At 46.5% G+C, this 25,205-nt stretch overlaps 1 protein-coding gene across 2 annotated transcripts in view; it reads left to right on the forward strand.

Annotated features, from left to right (window-relative positions):
- The window catches only part of NEMF (nuclear export mediator factor), a 453,826-nt gene that overhangs the window by 162,534 nt on the left and 266,087 nt on the right, over nt 1-25,205 (forward strand). For both annotated transcript variants that reach the window (XM_085627010.1, XM_085627011.1), the window contains exons 9-11: nt 9,811-9,881; nt 9,973-10,048; nt 14,845-14,907. In XM_085627010.1, the coding sequence (XP_085483136.1) occupies nt 9,811-9,881; nt 9,973-10,048; nt 14,845-14,907 (210 nt within the window). The remainder of the gene's footprint in view (nt 1-9,810; nt 9,882-9,972; nt 10,049-14,844; nt 14,908-25,205) is intronic.

Here is a 25,205-nt window from a genome sequence, read left to right on the forward strand (position 1 = left end):
CTATGGGCAATTATATTTTGTGCTCTATCCCTGAGCACTGCCTTAAATGCTTCCCACAAAGTGACTGCCGACTGCACTGAGCTGACCTTTTCTTTAAAATAGAGCTCCGAATCCACCCTGAGTTCCTCAGCAATTCCTTCGTCCTTCAAGGCCCATGACCTCAGTCTCCAGTGTGCTACTTGACTGTCACCCCTCCCTCCTACCGTCAATAAAAGTGGTGAATGGTCGGAGATACCCCTCGCTAAGTATTCTATCCTCTCCACATGACCAATCTCTCCCGGTGGAGCGAAGAGTTAGTCCAGTCTCGAGAACACCCCGTGAGCCCCCGAAAAATAGGAGTAGGCACGTAGGGTTGGATGGTGCCTGTGCCATAAGTCAGTCTTTCTAAGAGCATCTTGGAACAGGGCCAGTGGGTAGGGTCCATAGGACCCAGAGCGTGATTTAGTTTGATCTAGGGCGGGGTCAATTATGTCATTGAAGTCCCCTCCTATAATATGAGTGGCGGGGCCAAAGTATAATAGGATCTCCGTCAATTTATCTAGCATACGTTGCTGCAGTCGTGGGAGAGCATATGCACTAATAAGTAAAAATGTCTTCCGGTTCCAAATTCCCTGCACTGCGACGTATGTCCCATCGGGGTCTACCCATTGCTGTGACACGAAAAGGGGGAGACTTTTTGATGAGAAAGGCCACTCCCCTCGAACCTTTAGTAAAGCCCGCGTGTGCCAGGGTAGTGAAGTGCCCTCATCCTAGGAAAGAGCAACTCGAGCCCATCAGGTGCGTCTCCTGTAAAAATATTATGTCAGGTTTGGCTTTTGAGGTAATTGGCCACTAACCCATGCTTGATTTTATTTCTTAACCCATTGACATTCCATGTCAGTGCTGTGGACCTGCCCACCGCCATTGCCATGTAGGTGTTGAATCAACCCACGCCCAGCCCTCCCCCAGAGGGGTGTCTACATCTTCCTACCTTCACAATCTCGGTATTCATGCAATCAAACTGGAGGAAACATACCCCTCCCCCTTGTAATAAACAAATCCCACAATGTTTGACAAAATCCAACATGCCCCCCCACCCTACACTCTTCAGGTACCCACACCACCCCCCACTTCGTCAACATGACAACTCTGGCACGGATACTCCACCAAGAGGTCTGTAGCCCTCCCCCCCCCCCCCTCAATTAACTACACAATAATGCAGCAAAAACACACAGTATACTTCCCTCTCACAAGCCGACGTGCAGCAGTGACCTCGGGCCAAGGTTCACAAAGTCCACAAGGCCCTAGGATAGTCCTACTGTCCCTCTGCTCTTCTCCGGCCCCTGCATCACATTCCTCTTCGCCGTTACTTAGCTGACTTTGCTGTTGGATACTTGCTTCCACCAGGATCGTGTCAGGATTCTCAAGCCGTTGAATGCTTTCAGTGCTCGCTGTCCGGATTCGCCGAATCCTCTCTCTCCGATTGCTCTGTGGTAACATATCCACTCGATCCACGCACAGTCTGCGCTGCTGGCTTAAAAGTCACATCATCTTCCGAATCCGAGTTTTGCCGTGTGCCCCCCAGTGTTGCGAGGATCTCATCGGTGTTCTGATGGCGGGTTTCCATAACTTCAACATTCTCCTCGGCCGCTTCTCTTTGGGTCTTTCTTGACTGGGACCTCTCGTCTGCCTGCCTGAAGTTCCTTGGCATGGGACAGACTATTGTGGATAGGCCTAGTGGCCGCGACAGCGAACCGCTTAAAACTCAACATGGACGTGGGACATTTTTCCATTCAAAGCTGATTCTTTTTTCCCACTGTGGATAAGTGTGGATTTTGGAACCTAGCTCTTCTAGCACCTAGGGAAACCAAGCAAACCTAGACTTTTTTGAAACAGACAGCTGGGGCAATCCAGGGTGGGAGTGGCTTGTGTGCCTCTCACTTGTTGTTTTTAACCAGAATCCCTTCCAAACCACAAACGTTGACTAGAAAAATAAATTTTCCTCAAATTTCTGTGATAGAAAGTTCTGGAATCTGCAGGGAGCCAGAAACCTCTTTGTTATGTTATGTTATGTTGGGTATTTGTAGAGCGCGCGGCTACTCCCAAGAGTGTCCCGGCGCTGAAAAAGAACACGCACCCGAGCAACAGAAGAAAAACCCAGGTCCAAGCGACAAATGCTAGTTGAGCCAATTTAAAGTTGGAATAGCCATGTCTTGAGCATTTTTCTAAAGGAAAGCAGATCCTGGGCCTGACGGAGAGGCAGGGGGAGGTTGTTCCATGGGCCGGAGGCGACCGCCTGAAAAGAGCGGCCTCCAACCCGCGTAAGTGCAATTTTCGGCACAAAAGTCAGGAGTTGGGAAGAGGATCTCAAAGTACGTTGAGGGACATAGCGGGGGAACCTATGTCTTAAGTAAGGAGCTCCAATCTGATTAAAAGCTTTAAACATAAGAATCAGGGCTTTAAAATAAATTCTCTTTTGGACCGACAGCCAATGCAGGGAGGAAAAGAGAGTGCTGGGGGCGACCAGAAATATGGCCCTAGCGGCCACATTTTGAATCACCTGCAAACGGGAGATCAAATAACTGGGAACACCCAAATACAAAGAATTCGCATAGTCCAAACGCGAGGTAACCAAAGCTTGGACTATGATTCTTCTGTGAGAGACAGAATGCAGAGGTAAGAAATTCTTCATCATTCTTAAAATCCCGAAGCAGGTCCCTGCCACAGACTGGATCTGGGATTTCACAGAAAGCGAGGAGTCCATCCTGACTCCGAGATTCTTAACCACGGTCACTGACGACCCGGGGGAGACAGATCCCGCGGCCACCAGTTATGCCAGGTCTCGCAGGGACGATGGCCGAAGAAGATAATCTCGGATTTGTCAGGATTACATTTCATTTGATTATCCTTAAGCCACGAAAAGACTTCAGAAAGACAAGTATTTATTATATGGCCATCAAACTCGGTGCCCTTTGCACAGGTGAACAGCAGCTGAGTATCGTCTGCATACAATACAATCTTTGCCCCATGTTGTTAATTGAGGCGAGCAATGGGGGTCATGTAAAGATTGAACAAAGTAGGGCTCAAAATAGAGCCCTGCGGGACCCCGACATTCAAGGGTGGAATAGCAGCTGCAAACGGAGGGGACCATAAGGTTTGAAGACGATTACTGAGAAAGGACCTGATCCAACTCAGTGCCATGCCGCCTACGCCCCCCTCGGCCAATCTTTGCACCAGTGTGTTATGGGGCACGGTGTCAAAAGCCGCAGAGAGGTCCAAAAGGACCAACACCGCGTTGCCTCCCCTGTCAAGCGTGGCTTTAATGGTCTCGGATATTTCTAAAAGGGCTGTTTCAGTACTGAAATTAGCCCTAAAACCAGACTGACTAGGGTGCAAGAGATGATTGGTCTCAATGTATTCAGTGAGGATGGAGTTAACATATTTCTTCAAAACCTTTGCAAAAAAAGAAAGCAACGATATGGGACGGTAGTTACCGGCTTCATCAGGGTCCGCCGTGGTTTTTTTTTAGCAGAGGGCGAATTCTGGCATGTTTCCAGCAAAGAGGCATATATCCTTCCAGCAAGGCGTTATTTAAAATCCGATTCACTATAGGATTAATTGCCTCTGCAATTACCGACAGCACCCTGGCAGGACAGGGGTCGGCCGGTGAGCCCGATTTCAAGGACTTCATAATAGTTAGTGATTGGACCATGGAGATAGCAGGAAACTGCAAAAGGGAGAATTCAGAGCTTACAGCAGCACTGGAAAAATCTAGGTCTGAAGTTAAGTCCGGCGACTGTATTTCAAATGAATTCTGAATCTTTTTAATTTTATCATAAAAGAAAGAAGCCATCAACATTTACTAGATGGCACAAACAGGCGTCTAATGACTGCGGGTTAGGACATATTTTTAACAATGTTATAAAGTTCTCTACCTTTATTGCCGGCCTGGTCGCTTTTTGTTGAAAAGAAAAGTCTCTTTCCCTCACGAACTTTCCGGTAGTGATCTCATAGAGCTGTTTTATAAGTCAATTTGTCAAGGGGCGTGTAATTTGCTCGCCATATCCTTTCTAGGTGTTTACAGGCGGTTTTACTTTTCCTTTGCGCTTCAGTATTCCAGGGGGCAGAAGCACACATCGTTTTTGTCGCTCTCGGGGTAGGGGGCGGCAAGTTCTAAGGCTCTAAGGGATAACCATTGAACCAAGGAATGCACATCATTTTTGAGAGTCCCACAGAATGGAATGGGGTGGGATTGCAAAGCGCTTTGTATGGCATCAGGAGTGATTTGGTTAAAAGACCTAAAACTACTGGTGCGTACATTTACCTGTGGACGGGACCGATTGAGACTCTTAGGGACTCTAAAATATACCAAACAGTGGTCCGACCAGGTAAGGGGAAGAGGGACTTCAACATCTTTTGGAGTCGAAGAAAAAATCTAATCTAGAATATGGCCCTTATCGTGAGTAGGTAGGTGTACAAAAGGGGTCAGACGTAATATATCGAGGGATTCATACAGTTTGAGCACCTCCGGTGCTAACAAATTGTCCATGTGTAAGTTAAAATCACCAAGGACCAAGCAGTGACTATATTTAGCAGCTAAAGTGGAGATAATGTGGCTAATCACCGCCAGAAACTTCCCAGCCGGCCCTGGTGGACGATAAATAACCACCCTGGCGATAGACTGATGGGCCGAGATGGTTAGAAGAAAACCCATGGACTCAGCCCCCTCAATCTCTGAGAGAGCTAGCGGGACGCAACTGAAGGTGCTTTTGTAAATAAGGGCCAGCCCCCCACCCCTCCCTTTACCCCGATCTTTCCTCAGGATCTGATAGCCTGAGGGGATCGCCCCGGCAATGGTAGGATTAGAAGCCTCGGTTAGCCATGTTTCAGTTAGAAACATCATGTCAGGACTAGAGTCCTCTAATAGTTCCTGAAGTTGGAGCTCATGTTTTTTGACTGAGCGAATATTAAGCAGTGACGCTGAAAGATGCAGGCCACACCCGCCCATGTGCATTTTGTTCTTCGCTGGAGTCGGTGTTTCACCCCGTGACCCATAGGCATGAGAGGCCAACCAATTGCAGTCTTTGCAAGGGACAGCCTCCACACTCAAAGCCGAGGAAGAGTGGGGCTTGCAGTTCATACGTCTGCCGATACTGAATAGAAGTTCCCTTTCATATGTAATGAATGGTAACCGCCCCTTAGACGAACCGACGATATGTCCAACGCCGGCCGCCTCCGGGACGCTGACTGGCACAGACGGGCTTGCCTTATGCACTCCAGCAGCGCGTCTCCTGCTCGCTCGCGCAACGTCCCGTTTTGAAGCCAGCGTGAAAAAACAGCTAGACCGCGTCCGTCCCAAAAGATGGTGGCGTCGGTCAGAATGGTTAGAAAGATCAGGATTCGATTCCCCCGCCCTCTCCAGCAGCAATAGATCTATTATTTCCCCAAACACCCCCGTGTTCAAGTACAATACACAAAATACAATTTAAAATAATCAGTATTAAAAAACAAAGTGCAAATGGAGCCCCTGGCTGCTTGGGTGCGTATAGATGCGCAGGTATCGGGGCTCGAACGGGCCAATGGCTTGTCGGATCGAATCGCTTTATATGCGGACGACGTGCTCTTCTTTCTTACGCAGCTAGATAGGACCGGCCCGCGGCTGTTGCGTATCATGCAGGTGTTTGGGGAGACCACCGGCTTGTATATAAACGAGCGTAAGTCTACCCTGTAGATCCTGGGGGAGGGGGCCGACCCTGGTCCCTGGGCCTCCGTGGTGCAGGTGGCGCGTGGGGGGCTGAAGTATTTGGGCGTGTTCCTCTCGGACGCTCGGTCGACTTCTTGGGAAAAGAACTTGGTGCCGGTATGGAACAGGGTGCGTGACGATCTCAGAATTTTGTCCCACATGCCCCTATCTATATATGGCCGTTCGGCCATCTTCAAGATGGTTGTCCTTCCTCGATTGCTTTATCAGCTGCAAAACCATCCGTATCCTATATCTGCGGGCTGTTTCCGTCAGGTAAATGCGATGCTGGGTCAGTTTCTCTGGGGCGGGGGGGTTGTGAGGGTGGCTCTTCGTACTTGCTTTAAATCCACATATTGCGGGGGACTCCCTACGTCCGACATTCTCTCATATTATATGGCCTCCCACTTGCTGGTCCTTAATGAATGGTGGTATGGTGACAGGTCGGATCCGGCGTATAGCCTTGAGCGCCGCTTAATGGGACATCATTCACTGCACACACTCCTTTATTCTGCGCCCTTGCGGCGATCTTTGCTGAGTGTGACACAACTGGTATTTCAGGTTTGGAGACCGGCGTTGCGGAGGATGGGCTGGTGGAATCGCCTGACTGGGGAGACGCCACTATGGCGGAATGGTGGCCTGCCGCAGTTGGCGACCTTGCCCGGCTTCCAGGACTGGTATGCGATTGGGATCTCCACTCTGGGGGATGTCATGAGGGGTCCTATCCTGAAATCCTTCCAAGATTTACAGAACGACTTTCAAATGCCGCGCACCCAGTTCTTTAAATATTTGCAATTCCGGCATGCTCTCTCTCCCAGCTTAGAGGGTCTGGAGGAGTTGGACGATTTTAGTCCAATAGAGGCGAAAGTCTTCATGGGAGACTTGCGGGACCACAAGATATCGAAAATATACCAGTCCCTTGTGACACACTGCTCTCCGTCTCTGCAGCGTCTCCGGGGGTATGGGAGGAGGATGTGGGCCCGCTCGAGGAGGAGGACTGGACGGAGGCCCTGGCATCCCCACGCGGGGCGGCCATCGCCGTGAGCCTTCGACTCATCCAGTTTAAATACCTCCACAGAGTGTATTTTACCAGAGTTAGACTGTATAGGGCGGGTCTGGTGGCATCCCCGAATTGCCTTCGCTGCTTGCATGAAGAGGGGTCGCTGCTACACACTATATGGGATTGTTCTGCACTAAATAGGTTCTGGCGGGGTGTGCTGACATGCCTCTCAGAGGTTCTGGGTTGGGATCTCCCTTGGTCTCCTAAACTAGTGCTCCTGCATGTTATGGATGATCTAGGGGGCAATGTTTATAAGCGCCACCTGATGCTCCTGGGCTTTACTCTTGCTAAGCGGGACATAGCGAGGGCTTGGAAGGCGACGGCCGCACCCTCCGTCTCAGTTTGGAAGGCTGGGCTAGATTTCTGTATGGGCCTAGAGGCCCCTATTTTTGTGGCACGGGGTTGCTCGCATAAACATTATAAAATTTGGAAACGATGGGCAGATTACAGGGGACTGGAATTGGAACCCACTCCAGCGGAATAATTGTGTGGGTGGCAGTCTTTCTCTCCTCTGTGTTGGGGGGGCATGTACCATTTGTGTGTTGGGCGCAGTTGTGTCTCATAGACATGGTCCATAGCAAGGGTAGGATTGTAGTTACGAACAGATTTGCTGCTCTGGCTGGATTGGCGGTGCGATGGGGAGGGGGGTTGGGGGTGTTTCATGTTCATTTGTTTAGTGGGGATGCATTTTTCTGCACGTCCCTTATGTAATATTTTTTTGGTATTTTATGGTAAAAATGTCAAAGCCGGGTGTTTGTTTACTGATGCTACGGAAGTCTCTGGGTTACAGAGCTCCGCTAAATGTGTATTTGACGAATACATTTGTTTACAAAAAACAAAGTGCAATCATTAAAATCACAGGCTAAAAATGATCGGAAGGCAATTCAGGCAAGCAGCAAGTATATCGTGGTAGCAAAATGTCTGGTTCGGGAATTATGGGTTCAAGCGCGCTCGCGCAACGTCCCGTTTTAAAGCCAGCGCGAAAAAACAGCTAGACCGCGTCCGTCCCAAAAGATGGTGGCGTCAGTCGGCATGGTTAGAAAGATCAGGGTTCGATTTCCCCGCCCTCTCCAGCAGCAATAGATCTATTATTTCCCCAAACACCCCCGTGTTCAAGCACAATACACAATATACAATTTAAAATACTCAGAATTAAAAAACAAAGTGCAATCATTAAAATCACAGGCTAAAAATGATCAGAAGGCAATTCAGGCAAGCAGCAAGTATATCGTGGTAGTAAAAGGTCTGGTTCGGGAATTATGGGTTCCTTGTATCTTTCCACCCAGCATTCTCCAAAGTCCCCTGATAAAATTGGTAAGTCACTTGTGTGGGTATGCCTAGTGCCCATGGCAGGAAATGACCCAAAACGCAACATAGATACAGCACATTTGTCCACTCAAAATGTACTCTTTTTTTAAAACTAGACAACTAGGGGAGTCCAGGGGTGCATTACTTGCGTGGCTCTCGCTAGGTAATTTTACCCAGAAGCATTACAAATGTCAAACTTTGGGGAAAAAATACACACATTTTCCTCACATTTTTGTAATGGAAAGCTCTTGATTCTGCGGGGAGCCACACATTTTATACCACCCTGAGTTTCCACATGTTCCCCTATAAGAACTGTACATCACTTGTGTCGGTGAGCAAAGTGCTTTGCTTTTCACTGTGGAACCACAGCATGGTGTGACGATTCAAAATGGCGCCATGCAGGAGTCACTAGTCTTATCTTCTCTTGGGGATCCAGCTCTACCCCTCGCTGACATCACGGTCAGGGCCTTTCCCACCACAACTTCAAAGAGTTGACTTCACAGGTCTGGGATCCCTCCTTTGTTTAGTAGGTCTAGAATTTCCCATCCCTGGTACAATGTGCTTTAATTAACTGATCAAAAGAATCAAAGAAGCATTTTTAGAGACCCTCACCCTCTAGTGTGTGCCAATGGCGAATATCATCACCACTGGTGTATCCTAGTGATTTATTTCATCATCGTGTCCCCTACTCTTAACACGTGAAATGTTGTTCTGCTGGAGAGAAATGCAATTAACCTGGTCGAGCAGGGTGACAAAAAGCCTGGGCTCTGAACCTGAGCTGAGGCAGAGAAATATGACCATTCTGGATGACCTAAAAGGTGTACAGATACTTTCTTGGAACGTACTGATTTGATCTCAGTTTCCCTTTGCTCAGTGAGTTTGATACCTCACTGAGCAAAGGGAAGCGAAACTGAACTCTAAGGCAGATTTCCCCTTATGTATATAAAAATGTGTCACTGCAGACAAAACAGTAAACTGCACTGACTTTCCCTATGAGTGCCCACTAATATTATGAGGCCCACTCTTGTCAGTATCTTACTCTGCACAGTCCCGTCCGTAGCAGACTACCTGTTGCAGTGACTGAGCTGTGCTCGACGGTAGTCTCACACTCATACCTCACACGTGTGCACAATCATAACTAACAAAGTGCCCCTTACCTTTGCTGCGTCACAGCAGCATCTTAAAAGGCAGACACTGGCCGCAAACAAATGCTGTCCATTTACAGTATGTTTACTGTGGGTGAGTCTCCAGTTGTGAGGCTCACCCACAGTAAAAAGGTCAAAAGCCAGGTGATCAAGAAAGTGAAAAATCCAGAAAGATTAATGAGAAACCATACGGTTTTAGCAATTTTTATGAACAAGTGTATTTTAAAAATGTATTCCGTAATTGGAAGTTGATATGGGTATTGTATTGTTTCCCTTCCAATGTTTTAAATACAATGAAATAACATTGTTTAGTTCTTCATATCATTTTCAATTTAATTGTGTTTCGTTCAAATAATTTTTCCTTTAAAATATTTGCTTTCATTTTTTATATATTTGTATTTCCTTAAAATTGTCTGCACTTAAAATTGTTTTTCTATTATTTGGGTGCCTCCAATGTGGTGTCATATTTTTCATTTTTCCATTAATTCACAATGAACTTAATCTTCATTATACATTAGAGAGATAAGAGCATCCAAGTCCAACATGTGTATTTAATACATTTGTTGTATTTCTGTCAGGGCTACATCATACAGAAAAGGGAGAAGAAACCGAGCCTGGAGCCTGGCAAACCTACAGATGACATTCTTACGTAAATATACTAGATTTGTCTTCCGCTGCATTTAATGATTTTATTTGAAGCTGTTAGCTATCATATTCTCACCCATGATTCTGTTTCACAGGTATGAGGAGTTTCACCCCTTTCTCTTCGCTCAGCATGCAAAACATCCACATGTGGAATTTGAAACTTTCAACAAGGTATTGGAACAGTCTTTGTAGTTGTAAAAGAGGGTGCATATTCAGATTTGACTTCGGCCATCAGTATGAAATAAGGCTGGTTGCATGAAATGCAGGGGCTTTAAAAGCACTACAATTGTTATGCTTAGGACATCCTGCTGTAGATATGAAGTATAAAATAATCCAAGAAACTGATTGGCTGTTATTGCGGATTATTAAATTGTTGTCACAAAGTGTAGGGGGATGGTTTAGATGAGGATGGTAACAGGCATTTCGTCAAAATATGGCAGGTGGGACTTGGCCTGGTGGAGGAACAAGATGTGCGCAATCTCTTCAAGGGCTGCATGAATATGGTTGATCAGTTTTGCAGAATTGGGCTAAAGGAATGGCCTTAAGTCTTTTGTTTATCAAGGGTTTGATGATTAGTTAGATCTTGCGAGGGTCGTTACATGCAATCTGAGGGAGGTGGATTGCAGAGAGAGCATGTGGCGGCAACAGTCTTGGTCCTGCTGATAGATGAAGTGGCAAGACACAAGCTCTCAACCAGAGCTTAGAGATAAGGGAAACATGGCCTTTGTTTCTAGCTGTCTGAGAAACAGCACCCCATATGATAGTCATAAGTGATGACAAAATATAGTGCCAAAAATGCAAAACTGGTGAAATCGGCCCCTTGTTCAGTTTTGCCTGTGGAGTAGAATCAGCTTTGCTGGCAGACTAGCGAACCAGGCAGATTAGATTGATTGCCTTTTTTTTTTTTTGCAATCAATCAATCATGGTATTTGTAAAGCGCACTACATACCCGCGAGGGTCTCAAGGTGCTGGGGTCTGCGGAGCGGAGCTGGCGTTGGAGGTGTAGAGGCTGTTGAGGTACTTTGGTCCGGTGTTGTGGAGTGCCTTGTGTGCGTGGGTGAGGAGTTTGAAGGTTATCCTCTTGTTGACAGGGAGCCAGTGTAGGTCTCTCAGGTGGGGTGTGATGTGGCTGCGGCGAGGGATGTCAAGGATCAGGCGTGCGGAGGCATTCTGGATGCGTTGGAGCCGATTCAGGAGTTTGGCCGGGGCTCCTGCGTAGAGTGCGTTTCTGTAGTCCAGTCTACTGCTGACGAGGGCCTGGGTCCCCATCCTTCTTGTTTCGGTGGGGAGCCACTTGAAGATCCTGCAAAGCATGCGGAGGGTGTTGAAGCAGGAGGAGGAGACGGCGTTGACCTGCTTCGTCATGGAGAGGGTAGAGTCAAGGATGACCCCCAGGTTGCGTGAGTGTTGGGGGTGTTCCTAGGGCAGTCGGCCACCAGGAGTCGTCCCAGGCTGAGGGGGCGGATCCGAGGATGAGGACCTTGTCCAAGTTCAGCTTCAGTCGGCTGTTCCTCATCCAGTCGGCGAGGGCCTTCATTCCTTCGTGGAGGTTGGTTTTGGCGGTGTGGGGGTACTTGGTGAGGGAGATGATCAGCTGGGTGTCGTCGGCGTAGGGATGAGCCTTGGGGTACGCCGCAGATGATCTTGGTGGCTTCGGAGCGGAAGGGGGGGAGGCGGACGCTCTGTGTTCTGCCGGAGAGGAAGGAGGAGGTCCAGTCTAGGGCTTTCTCTTGGATTCCGGCGTCATGGAGGCGTGTTCGTAGTGTGCGGTGGCAGACCGTGTCGAAGGCGGCTGAAAGGTCCAGGAGTATGAGGGCCGCGGTTTCTCCGTTGTCTAGCAGGGACCTGATGTCATCGGTGGTGGCGATAAGGGCAGTTTCGGTGCTGTGGTTGCTGCGGAACCCGGACTGGGACGGGTCCAGGATGCTGTTCTCGAGGAAGCTGGTCAGTTGTTTGTTGACGGCCTTTTTGATGATCTTCGCCGGGAACGGGAGCAGGGAGATGGGTCGGAAGTTCTTGAGGTCCTTCTGGTCCGCCTTGGGTTTCTTGAGTAAGGCGTTGATCTCTGCGTGCTTCCAGCTCTCCGGGAAGGTCGCTGTCTCGAAGGAGATGTTGATGGTTTTCCGGAGATTGGGTGTGATGGTGCTGCTGACTTTGTTGAAGATGTGGTGTGGGCAGGGGTCTTCCGGGGATCCGGAGTGGATGGTGTTCATGATCTTGATGGTGTCGTCAATGTTGGTCCAGGAGATCAGGCGGTTGGTGCGGGTGGTGGTCGTGGGAGCGGGGGTCTCAGTGGTTGCCGGGAGGTGACGGTGTTGAAGCTGTCTTGGATGTCTGCGATCTTGCGATGGAAGAAGGTGGCCAGCGAGTCGCACAGGTCTTGTGAGGGTGGGATGTCATTGGTGTTGGAGCTGGGGTTGGAGAGTTCCTTCACGATGTTGAAGAGCTCTTTGCTGTTGTGTGCGTTGTTGTCTAGGCGGTCTTTGAGGTAGGTCCTTTTGGCGGATCTGATGAGGTGGTGGTGTCTGTGGGTGGCGTTCTTGTGGGTGGTGTAGCTTTCCGGTGTTTGTTCATGGATCCAGGTTTTTTCGAGTTTTCGGCAGGTGCGCTTGGAGGCCTGGAGGTCTTCGGTGAACCAACTGGCTTTCTTGCTAGTGTGGGTGTTGGAGGGCTTCTTGAGGGGGGCGAGAGTGTTGGCGCAGTCGTTGATCCACTGTTTGAGGTTGCGAGCGGCAGTGTCGGGGTCGGTCGGATCTGTGGGTGGGTTCTGGGCGAGGGAGGTGGAAAGCTGGTCTTCGGTGACCTTGCTCCAGCAGCAGAGCGGCATCTGTTGGGTGCGGTGGTGCATGGTGGGTTTCCGGAAGGTGAAGTGGATGCAGCGGTGATCGGTCCAGTGGAGTTCGGTGGTGTGGTTGAAGGAGACGGAGTTGTGGAGAAGATGGGGTCAAGCGTGTGGCCGGTGGAGTGGGTGGGTGTAGTGACGAGTTGTCTGAGTCCGAGGTTGGCGAGGTTGTCGATCAGGGTGGAGGAGTTGGTGTCGTTGTTGTTCTCGAGGTGGAAGTTCAGGTCCCGAGGAGGATGTAGTCTGTTGAGGCGAGGGCGTGTGTGCTGACGAAGTCGGTGATGGAGTCGCTAAACTGTGCTCGTGGTCCGGGGGGTCTGTAGATGAGGGTACCTCTGAGGGTGGTGTTGGGATCGGTGTGGATCTGGAAGTGCAGGTGTTCGGCGGTGCTGCGGGTGTCGTCGGTGTTGGTTGAGACTTTGAGAGAGTTCCTGTGGACGATGGCGATTCCTCCTCCTACTCCATTGGTGCGGTCCCTGCGGGTGATTTTATAGCCTTCCGGGATGGCTATGGCGATGTCGGGTGCCGAGGAGGGGTTCAGCCAGGTCTCCGTCAGGAAGGCGTCGTCTGGGGTGTTGGAGTCCAGTAGGTCCAAGAGTTCCACGGCGTGTTTGCGTGCGGAGCAGGTGTTGAGAAGGATGCATCGGAGGTAGTTGGGTTCTTTGGTAGGTGGGTTGGCGGGCCGGATGCTGGTGAAGCTGCAGTTCTGGCAGGAGAAGGGTCCTTGGGTGCGCTTCGGGGCTGCCAGGTAGCAAGTGCGTGATCGTCCGGCGTTGAGTGCGTGGAGGGTGCTGGAGTCGTAGCAGAGGCGGGCGTCGTGGTGTTCGCGGGGGCCAGGGGTTCTGGCGCTGGGCGCGGACGGGCGCAGGCGGGCTTGCCTTAGGCCACCATATATGGAGAGGAGGGAGGGAGTAGCAGGTGGGAGGCGGGAGGTAGGGGCAGCGAATGGACAGTCAGGGGAGCGGAGTCGCAGGGGATGCAGCGGCGGGAGCGGTAGACGGCACGGGGGCAAGGGCACAGAATCACGGGGGCACAGAAGAAAAAACAGGGCACAGATCACGGGGCACAGATCACGGGACACAGATCACGGGGCACAGATCACGGGACACAGAAGAAAAACTGGACAGAGATCATGGGGCACAGAAGAAAAATAGGACACAGATCACGGGGGCACAGATCACGGGGCACGGATCACGGGGCACAGAAGAAAAATGGGACACAGATCACGGGGCACAGAACTTACCTAAGCAGCAGCAGCTGGGGCAGGGACAAGACGCACAGGCGGTGCTGTGCTGAGGGGGAGCGACCTACCTAACGAGGTCAAGGGTCGCTCAGCAACCCTTTCAACCAATCGCCCCTCTTTCAGGCCCATTCGGATTGTCTGCTGACAGTCAGTTTGATTAACCATGGGGCAATGGCCTACATCTAGTCTATGAGCCAACAATCTCACTGCGATCTGTGGACCCTTGTGAGGTACGGCCTACAATTTGCCTTATGTTGGTGCATTTTTAGTGGAAGTGGATCTTCTGAAAATGTCAGATTCTCCTCCGAATTCGCTCCTGCTTACTGCTGACCAACAAAACAACCACACAGCCCTATTAGTCAGCATTGCTATGTAAATATTTGACTATGTGCACCCCCTTTCAGGAAATATCCTAGCACTGAGGCAAAAAATCTACAATGAACGTTCTGGAATTTTCACCATTGTTGTCCTCCCCAAAGTGGCTACTCCCATGGTAGGTCAAGATATTTTCTGGGGGAATGCACCACCAACATTGCGGGGGGCATACAGAGCTTTCTCTGGCATTTTGACAGAGATGGTGCCTCTGCTGCACAATGGTGGGTATGAAATCTGTCATGAAACGACTAAATCAGGCTGTAAATGCTGGCATTTTAACTGTAGTTTAATGATTCAAGACAAGTCCTCCTTTGCACCGTTATCTCACTTGACTGCCATCAAATCAACTGCTTACACATGGAGGTTTTTTCTGTTTCCTCCTCCCACAACAAATATATATTTGCATAAAAGAGAACATGCCATGAATTTTACGCAGCCTACTTCTCAAGCTAGTCTAGTTGACATCGTTCCGGGTTCATCTTCTAGTCTTTTCTGTTTTTTTCCTAGGCTGTCGATGAGTTTTACTCGAAGCTGGAGGGTCAGAAGATCGACTTGAAGGCTTTGCAACAGGTGCGTGTTGAACGAGCTTGGCACTTCTGTCAACCTTCTGGCTTCCAATGTACAGGTTCAAACTGGTGTTCAGAAGTCAATTTTGTATTATTAAATCTTACGATTGTTCCACGTTAGTCTTATTTTTGTTAAGAAAGTCATGTGGTAACGTAATAACTGCAACAACTGCACTTGACTGAGCTCTCTGAATAGAATGGCAGTTGATGTAAACATGAATCACAAAGACAATAAGTATGGCCTTTAACATCTGAAAGCAGAGCTATTTGATGGAGCCTTTTAGCCGCAGATTCCTTACCTTAAACTATCCCCAGTCGTCAGACTGAACCCGGAAGATTTTTGGCATCAAGCAACAAAAAACAAAGTGAGGGAAGGAATGCTTGAATTAATCTTAGCCACTCGCGATTGCTAGGGCCACATCCCAAGCCATTGTTTTTCACCGACGATGCCACCTCAGTTTGGACCCAGCTATATGCAAATGAGCCTTGGCCCTGCTCCCCATGGGTTCAGTCCAGCTAGAAGTGCCAGGCCAGGTCTTTTCTGAACCAGAATACAAGCAACCGGGACTGGTTTCACCCTTATTATGGGCTTCTCAGCTAGGTATAGCTTGATTTCAGTGACACAGTGAGCAAGGGACCCATGTCTGGGCATACCCGTCACACTAAGGGCATCAAAAACAAAGTGATAGATTAAATGCTTGAATTAATTTCAGCCACTGGAGATTGCCCGGGACCGCATCCTAATCCATTGTTTTTCGCCCACCATGCCACCTCTGTTTGGACCCAGCCGGAAGATTTTTGAGCAAGTCCCAATCGCTCTGGGAGGGGATATCGTTCGGCTCCATGTCAGAATTGCCCACGCCGGAAGTGATGTGCCCAGTCCTATTTATGGGCCTTCCTGGCGGGCTGACGTCAATTCTTTCTTTTCTGCGCCAGGTAACGCTGATACAGTCTGAGATGCCCTCAACCATTTTTTGACTGGCTTTTCTGCTAACTTTTGTCAACTCTTTGTGAGATTTCTCTCCTTGTGTGAGGATGTCACCCAAGAAACTGGCTGGTTTCAAGCCATGTGCTTCCTGTCACTGACAGATGTCTGTGACAGACCCCCAAACTGTCATGCACTCACCTGGTCCCAACCACAGAGACGATACATTGGGACCAAAGACACTTGGATAGGAGTGGAGAATGTGACATGAACAGGATTAGCGTTTCCGGTAGCGTAAGCTCTTGATGGATTTCCCAATTCGCCAAAGTGTGAAGGTTGCAAAAAGGGACATGTACCCAGCTCCCCCCTCAGATAACCATGGGGAGTAGCGAGGGCGACATCGGTCAAGTTCATCTTAAGTGACTGATTTTACAGTCGCAAGGACTAAACTTCATGCTGTACATCTGCTAAAGCCCATGCTAAATCTAACACACTCTGGGTATCTTTGGACAAGGCCTGGGCCGGATCCTGAATCATCCATATTGTCAGAGCGGTGGAAAAATGCAAGGCTTGGCCTTCTGTCATGCACTCACCTGATCCCAACCACGGAGACAATACTGGAGCCAATGCTGGACCTCCTATCCCTCCTGAGGGCAGCGAACCACATCTCTAAGACCTGTGAGGACTTCCGCGCCATGCATCCAAAGGCGCTGAGAGAGCGATCCCTAGATCTCATCGACCGCCGATGTCTAACGACCCTGCAATGCTCAAGAGTTCAATCGTACAAAAGGTCCCGGGATTGTTCACGGAGTCACACTCAACGATCATCATCAAACTCCAAGTCATTGGAGGAATAGGATAAGTCCCACCACCACATAAAATCCATGAAGTTGAAGAGGTCTTTGACTTCACTGCACCCGTCGAAGTCATCCGATGTGGCCAGAGAGCATCAACACGGAAGGCCTTGCTCTTCGGCAGAGCCTGAGTCAGGGTTCCCGCCGCGCTTCCCCAATTTTCCAGGAGCGACCCCCGCCCAGCTCAAATAACCTTTGGGCCCCACAGGTTTGGGAGGGGCTCACATTGGATCCCCGCCGGCGAGTTTGCCCTTGGTGCCAGTCAGGCCCCATGGATCACGTACTGGATCCAGAGCGAAGTCACCGGTGAGACCAAGACCTTCCTCAGCACCCCCCCTCCAGTAGCAACGCCACTGCAGCGCCATCCCCATCTTCACTCCCGATTCCGGCATTGAACTAGATGGTGTTGCCTGGCATTGGGTCCAGCACTGACCAGGACCATGCTCTCCGGAGCAGAGCCAGTGCCTTTTACTCTTAATACACCTGGAAAGGGAGAGGAATGGGAGGGGTCTGAGGGTCCTTATGGGTGCCAGCATCCTTTAGATGAGGAAGGCAGCTGGAATGAGGAACTGTTTGAGACCAGTAGGCTAGTGACTTTTCCTGACACTGGCTTGGTCTCTCCTCCTGCCGTGGCTACAGAGGAGGGAGCCTCTCTGCTATGGTGGTGCATAGGGTGGGTGACGTCTTGGCCCTTCAGCTGTCCTCAGTGGCAGTCAAGACAAACATTTTGACAGAGGTGCTTCAGCCAGCAGTCTACCCCTCTGAACCTCCATTTAAAGAAGCTCTTAATGACGTCCTACTCGGGGTCTGGTCCATGCCTTGCCAGGGGCTCCTGTGCATAGGACAATGCCCGGCTGCCATCGCTCTGCTCTTGGGGACCTCAGGTTCCTTATCCAGCATGCTGCCCCGGAGTGCTTGGTGGTACAAGTCTCCACTTCTATAATCAACTCAGGCACGTTCTCTACCACTCCACCGGATTGGGAATTCAAAAGATTGGATACCTTTTGGTCTAATATTCCCATACGATCTGCAATTCAGTTGCACAAGTGCTGCCCATGGTCTCAGGGAGACCCCAGCCATACTCTCCCGAACTATTGCTGACAGGAGAGATGCAGCAAAGTTCACCATATGATGTGGACTCGACTTGACCAACTCGCTGAGTAGTGTGATTTCATAGTCGGTGGCGCATGCGGCATAACACCTGGCTGAGAACAACTGATTTTTCAGATGATGTCTAAGCCTGGCTAATGGAAATGCCCTTTGATGGCTTTTGGATTTTTAAGGGACTTGAGCTTATCTATGCAGACCGTGCTCCTCGAAGTAGTAGAGCAGTAGTAGAGCATGTCCGGAGGACTCTTGACTATGGAAGAAAAGCCATGCTGATTCTGCTGGACCTCACTGCGGTGTTTGACACCGCCCCCCACCTTAAGCTGCTCGAGCGCTTTCACAAGAAAGGGATCAAACTCTTGGCCTTCAACTGGTTAGCCTCTTTTTGGACACACAGACTCAGGAAGTCTGGCTGCCGTCTTATACTGCACAAGCCAGGCCCCTGTCTGTGGGTGTGCTACAGGGCTCGGTCCTCAGTCCCACTCTAATGTATATCTGACACCCCTTGCCATTCTCGTGGAGTCTCTTGGTGCAAAAGTAATCTCGTACGCAGATGACACGCAGCCTCTGTTTATATGCGAGAAGGGCATAGACTTAGATGTGAAGTTGATTACTTACTGTCTCACCAAGGTGTTTCAGTGGCTGGGTTTGCACCATCTGAGAAGCAACCTTATAAAACAGAGATCGTGACCTTGAGAGATGCCCCCCACATCTTTGTGGAAACCTGTTGGCCGAATAACCTACCACACCCTGACTCCACAAGTTGAAAAAATGTATTTCGCTACTATCCGAGTCTGCTCGTAGGAAGGTAGTGCAGGCCCTGATTACGTCTAGATTGGACTTTGGGAATGCCCTGTACCTCAGCCTGCCAGACTAGCTCCTTAATAAACTTCAGTTGCTTCAGAATTGCGCAGCAAGACTGCTGCTCATACTTCCTCCCAGGTCGCACATGACCTCTCACCTAAGGTCCCTGCTCTGGCTACCGGTGAAAAAGAGGGTGGCTTTTAAGGCTATGATCTTCAAGCATAAGGCCTTGCATGGGACGGGGGCATCATATCTCAAGAAGAGAATCAGTGCATACACCCCTGCTGGCACCCTCCGCTCTTCCTCGGCATTCCTGGCAATGGTGCCCCGCTTTGGTCTCCTCAGAATGGGTGGGAGATCCTTTTCCTGTCTAGGACCTTTTTACTGGAATAGACTTCCACCAGATCTCTGCCGAGTAGCCATGCGTTTTATAAATAAATATAGCATCACCCCCAGTATGCCTTCCACCCCTTTTGTGGTCATGGAAGGGGTGTCCAACTGCGTCTATTTCCTCTGAGCCACCACAGCCAACAGCCTTCCCAGCCATCTTGTGGCCAAAAATGCAGGTCCCATAACCCACATGGAACAGGTAGCCAGAGGTTGGGGGATATTCTAAGGCAAGGAATCTGCAGCTAGATACAGTCTCTACCAGATAAGGAGTTACTGAATATAAGTAACTTTTAAAAAAAAGTTTTTCTTTTAATATAGTGCAAACTCGAATTGAGGGTATCAGATCACTTTACTTGAGCACCGGTTGCATTACAGATGAACAAACTCATTTTGTTAGGCACAGGGAGATTAAGTGATTTGCCCAGATTCACAGGATGTTGAGCGTCCCTGCGGAGACTCGAACCCGGTTCCCCAGCTTTGAGGTCGACCGCTCAAGCCATTAGGCCACATCCTCTCCCCACTCACTTGTTCATTAATATTGCCAATGGTTACAGTAATGTGGGCACATTTTGCCATTGCTTTTATGTTCCAAGATTATCAATCTGCTAGGAAGGAACACATGAGCCATCTTTGCATGGCAAGGAATGATAAAGTATGTCAAAAGCATTCATAGGTGGCCAGCTGTGTTTGCACATGCATGGGTGGCCATCTTCGAATTGTAAACTAATAATACAGAATTGAGTATAGCCTCTTTACTTGCATCCTTCCATTGCTTTCTTTTCAGGAACTACATTTTTCTTTTTGGTTAGGCACACCAAGAGAGAGCATTTGTTTTCCACCTGTCTCCCTCATATATTTTTCTTCCACTGCTCTGCTGCACTCTGTGTTGTTCTTTCTCATTTGTGTGCTTCCCCCCTCGCCTCCCCCATGTTGTGCTTATCCTTATGTGCTTCTCCCTCAAGTGCTGCTTTTTCACTCCCACTCTCCCCTTCCATGTTGCAACCCCCCTCACTCCCCGTTGCTGCCCCCAACCGCAGTCTTTAATCCCCAAATATATATATATATATATATCTTCAAAACAACTTCGGCGCAGTTACTGCCAACGTATCCACAGCACAGAGAGTCCACAGTGACTTCTTCAAGGTATTTTTATTATATGTTCTCTACACCATAAGTGCGAAAAAGGACAGTCAACGCGTTTCGGCTGATGCCTTCAACTGGACCATAGAGTCCCAGCGTCTAAACTGTCTATTTTAAAGTGGCTAAGTGCATAAGTCCCTTGTTAGTGTTTTTTTAATAAAAAAATAGACTAGACTGCTAACCCTTATAAACGGCTGGTTACATTTGGCTTATGGCAGTTGCCATTGTTCCTTTAGCATGTGTTGCATTTTTGGACATTCCTAGTATTATTATCAATTATACAAGCACATGCGTCTCCACACTGTCATAGATTTCCTGAATTTATCAGATTGTTCATTTGTTGGTAAAGTACCCAAATCAGATCGTCAATACAGTGTAAGAACAGGTGTAATAAAGATAAAAGAAATTTGATAAAAACACACAAAAAATGCAACAATTGGCCTGTTCTTGGATAACCATGATGAATACTCTGTTCAAGCAAATGGAAAGGAAAAGTCGTGAAAAAGGTAGCAAGATAAAAACACACAAAAAATGCAACAATTGGCCTGTTCTTGGATAACCATGATGAATACTCTGTTCAAGCAAATGGAAAGGAAAAGTCGTGAAAAAGGTAGCAAGATCTAAGTTGATAAGAGGGCAAGTTAAGGCGAGGGGAAAGAGAGGGGAGATAATAAGAGTTAAAGAGACAGCGTATTATACAGATGAACAGGAATATTTCATTTCATTACATTTACGTGTGGTTTAGGCAATTTTGATTTTATATATATATATATTCACTGAAAAAACCATAGGTTTCACACATGTTATAGTTAGGAATTAGCATTTAAAAAACTTGCAAATTCACTGAAAAAACCATAGGTTTCACACACGTTATAGTTAGGAATTAGCATTTAAAAAACCTTGCAAATTCAGTGAAAAAACCATAGGTTTCACACACGTTATAGTTAGCTGGACATTTCACTCGTAAAAAACCAATGAAATTTCCCCGTTATAGTTAGTTAAGCTAACTATAACTCGCGCGCCCGCAATGCACTGCTGATGACGTCACATATTACATCACTCATGACATGGTCAGTGACATCACTAATGACATCACTGATGACATCTCAAATGACATCACTGATGACATCACTGATGACATCATCCAGTGAATGTGTGTTTTTCTGAAAATTAAATATGTTTTATATATGTATATCTCAAGGTCGATGGAAGAATAAATGAGTATATAAGTGTCTAAATGGATGATTTGTTTTTGAAAAATTGATTGTATTACTGACTGATTAAGTGTATCTTATTGAATACATGGCTAAGTGAGTAATGTTTAAATGTGTAAATACCTGTATCAGTCTCTCACTTTGTGTATAAGTGGCTGCATGGGTTGGTGAGCAGCTACATGAGTGTCTATATAGGTTATTAGTTGGTTTTTTGAGTATCAGTATGAGTGTCTGTATGGTTCAGTGGGGGGTATTACGTAGTACATAAGTGCATGAATGAGTGACTCACTGTTTGTATGTGTTGAAGACAGCATATGTGCAGGACTGTATGGGTGGAAGAGTGTGTGTATGGGTGTGTTAGTGAGTGAATGGCTGTCTCAATAGTGTCTTTATGAGTAACTACATATGTTTTAAACTAGTATATGTGACTATTGGTGTATATAAGTGAGTGTATGTGAGAGTGAGAGATTGAAAGAGTTCCTGTATGAATAAGTATGTGTTTCTATAAGTGATTGTTTAAAAGACTAAGTATGTGTAAGTTTCTGTAGAAGTAAGTGTGGTGGTGTGTGTATAACTGTATATGCAAATAAATGTATGTTTGATTCTTTATTAGCATGAGTAACTATGTGTGTGAGTAACTCTATGGATGAGAGGCATTGTGTTACAGGATGTATAGGTGTATGAGTACATATGATGTGTGAGTACACGAATGAGTGACTGTACAGGACTGTTGGTGAATGAGTGGATGTTTATGTGGATCTTAGAATTATTGAAGAGGTTGTTGTAATTGGTATTGGTATGTCCCATTTTTTTGAAAATTTCAGTCTCTATTTTTGAATGTGTGTATCAAAGGTTATATTAGGGTGAGAGGAGGTCTGCCACTCTATCACATGGATGATGTCATCAGTGATGTCATTTGAGATGTCATCAGTGATGTCATGAGTGATGTCACTGACCATGTCATGAGTGATGTAATATGTGACGTCATCAGCAGTGCATTGCGGGCGCGCGAGTTATAGTTAGCTTAACTAACTATAACGGGGAAATTTCATTGGTTTTTTACGAGTGAAATGTCCAGCTAACTATAACGTGTGTGAAACCTATGGTTTTTTCACTGAATTTGCAAGGTTTTTTAAATGCTAATTCCTAACTATAACGTGTGTGAAACCTATGTTTTTTTCAGTGAATTTGCAAGGTTTTTTAAATGCTAATTCCTAACTATAACATGTGTGAAACCTATGGTTTTTTCAGTGAATTTGCAAGGTTTTTTAAATGCTAATTTCTAACTATAACGTGTGTGAAACCCATGGTTTTTTCAGTGAATTTGTATGGTTTTTTAAATGCTAATTCTTACCTATAACATATGTGATTCCCATATTTTTTTTTATTGATTTTGTATGATTTTTTTATTATAAATTCTTATATTAAATGTGTTTTTTTTTTTTTTAAAAACAAGTTTTTTTTTAAACTTTTTATTCTCTTAAAACACTGTTGTTTTTTAAAAAAAATCTGCAATATATCAAGTTTTCTCTTTTTTTTTTTTACCAAACAGGTAAGATATATTAGTATAACATAGAAAATATTATTGTTTTTTTTTTTTTAGTGCGCGTACGGTAAGCGTACTGTAAGCGTACGGTTTACGCAATGTCCGTAATTTATCTACTCTGTTTGCGTATAGTTACGCAATTTGCGTAGCCGCGCGTACTGTGCGTGGGGCGCGTAGGCGTGTACGCTACACGCGCACGTTACGCGGAAGTGTTGTGGAGTGACTGTTTTGCGCATGCGCGCGAGCGCGTGTCTTTTTTACGCGCATGCGTACTTTTACCGTAAGCGCACCGTAAGCGTAACGTACGCGCACGGTGGGTCATGTGATCATGAAACACAACTTTTGATTGGTTGAAACTACTTTCAGTTCTAGAACTCTCCTACACCACACCCATTCCCCTCATTTCTGCTTGTGATCCCTTAGGAGAAGGAGCTGACTTGTCTTTGTGATACGATGGCAGACCAGCACTCTTCTACTGAGAGTGAGGCTAGCAGCACCACCATCAGGCAGAGAAAGAGGAAACAGAAGAGCTCTTTCATATGGGAGTATTTCAGTTTTCCAGAGGGTGAGAAAAAAGTCAATGCTGCTTTGGTGACTTGCAAGCTGTGCCAGCGTGTGCTTTCGAGAGGAAATCCCAACAAGAAGTATTCCTTCGGGAATCACACTATGTTGAGACACCTTGAGGATGTGCATCCTAGGACACATGCACGACATACTAGAGGCAACCCTTCAGTAAGTCGAGCAAGCACATCCACAGCAGCTCAGCCGAGTCCTTCTTCGGAAGCTCAGCAGAGCCCTTCATCTGGGGGGGCACAATCACCTTTTTCTGATCCTCTGGAAACGAACCCTCGGTTTGGTAGGGTTACTATGCGGTGTTCATTTTGCCATGATCTAATTGTTCATAGGGAGACCAGTGTTCCCCTCATTAACAACAAAATAGACCAGCACAAATGTCCAACCAGCTAATGTTCCCATACTTCCTTTCCTCTGTCCCTGCATGAACACAACGGCTCTTTTAAGAGCCAACCTTACCTCTCAACTTTTTTTTATTTTTTCTTTAAAATTTTTTTTTTTACGGTAAGCGTATTTTTTTTTTTTTTTTTTTAAAAACACTAAAAATCAATTACCACATCTCAAGATCCTTGAGGAATTAATAACTAAATACTAAAAATCTTTTTGAGATAAAGTGGAAGAAAGAGACCTTCTAATTTCTCAGTTACCTGTCCCACCCAACAATTTAATTTTTAATTAAAATGTAATTGAAATTACTTGAAAAAATGGTTGGTTTTTTTTGAAAATTTTCTTTCACAATCTGAAAAAAAAGAAAAAAGTATTAATATTTAACAAATCAATATATAACACAGTACACGTATTTACATATTTTTCCCAAAACATTTTTTGCCTTTTTTTTGCTGTTTTCAGAATATATTGCATTTCACTATAAATTGTGAAAGCAATTGCATTCATCATTTAACAGCGGGCAAAAAAAAAATAACAATCTCAAAGATTGTTTTAAAAAAGCCCACAATCTCTTTTTACTTAAACATAACATTATAGAAATGCATAATATTCTAAAAAAATATCATCTAATATCAATACTTATTTCTTTAAAATACCGTCTGACATTTTTGTTTCAGAAGTATAATCACAAAAATATATCTCAAATAACTCCACAATACATCTGGTTCAATTTCCTTTAGGCCAAATAGTAATTTTAAAATTCTTTTTTGATTACATTTCCAATGGTAATCCAATAAAATTCTAAAGATTAAATTGTACAGATCTCACCGATTCTCTGTAACATTTTGGTTTCCGAAAGATTAATTAATAATTAAATAGGTCCACAATACAATTGTTTACCTTTCCTCATGGCCAAATAGTAATTTTAAAAATCTTTTTTGAATAAATTTCCAATGGCAATCCAATAACATTCCAAAATTTAAATTGTGCAGATGTTACCGATTTTGTCTAAATTTTTGGTTTTCCAAAGTTTCATTAAAAATTTAAAAAGTCCACATTACAATTGGTTACCTTTCCATTAGGCCAAATGATAATTTGAAAAATCATTTTTTTTTTAAATTCCAATGGTAATCCAATAAAATGGTAAAATTGTTTTGTACAGATCTTGCCAAGTCTCTCTAAAATTTAGGTTTCAGGAAGATTAGATAGGAATTTGCTAAATCAAAAGGCAAACGTTGCTTGAAAATCAATTGGGAATCATTACACAGTGTCCAGCCTTTTTCACATTTAAGATAAACTGTGTAATGTCCAGAAGTAACAGTAGGTCCTTCATGGAAAATTATTGCAACTGTTACAAAAGTT

The sequence above is a fragment of the Triturus cristatus genome, chromosome 9 (assembly GCF_964204655.1).
Source record: "Triturus cristatus chromosome 9, aTriCri1.1, whole genome shotgun sequence".
Lineage (NCBI taxonomy): Eukaryota > Metazoa > Chordata > Amphibia > Caudata > Salamandridae > Triturus > Triturus cristatus.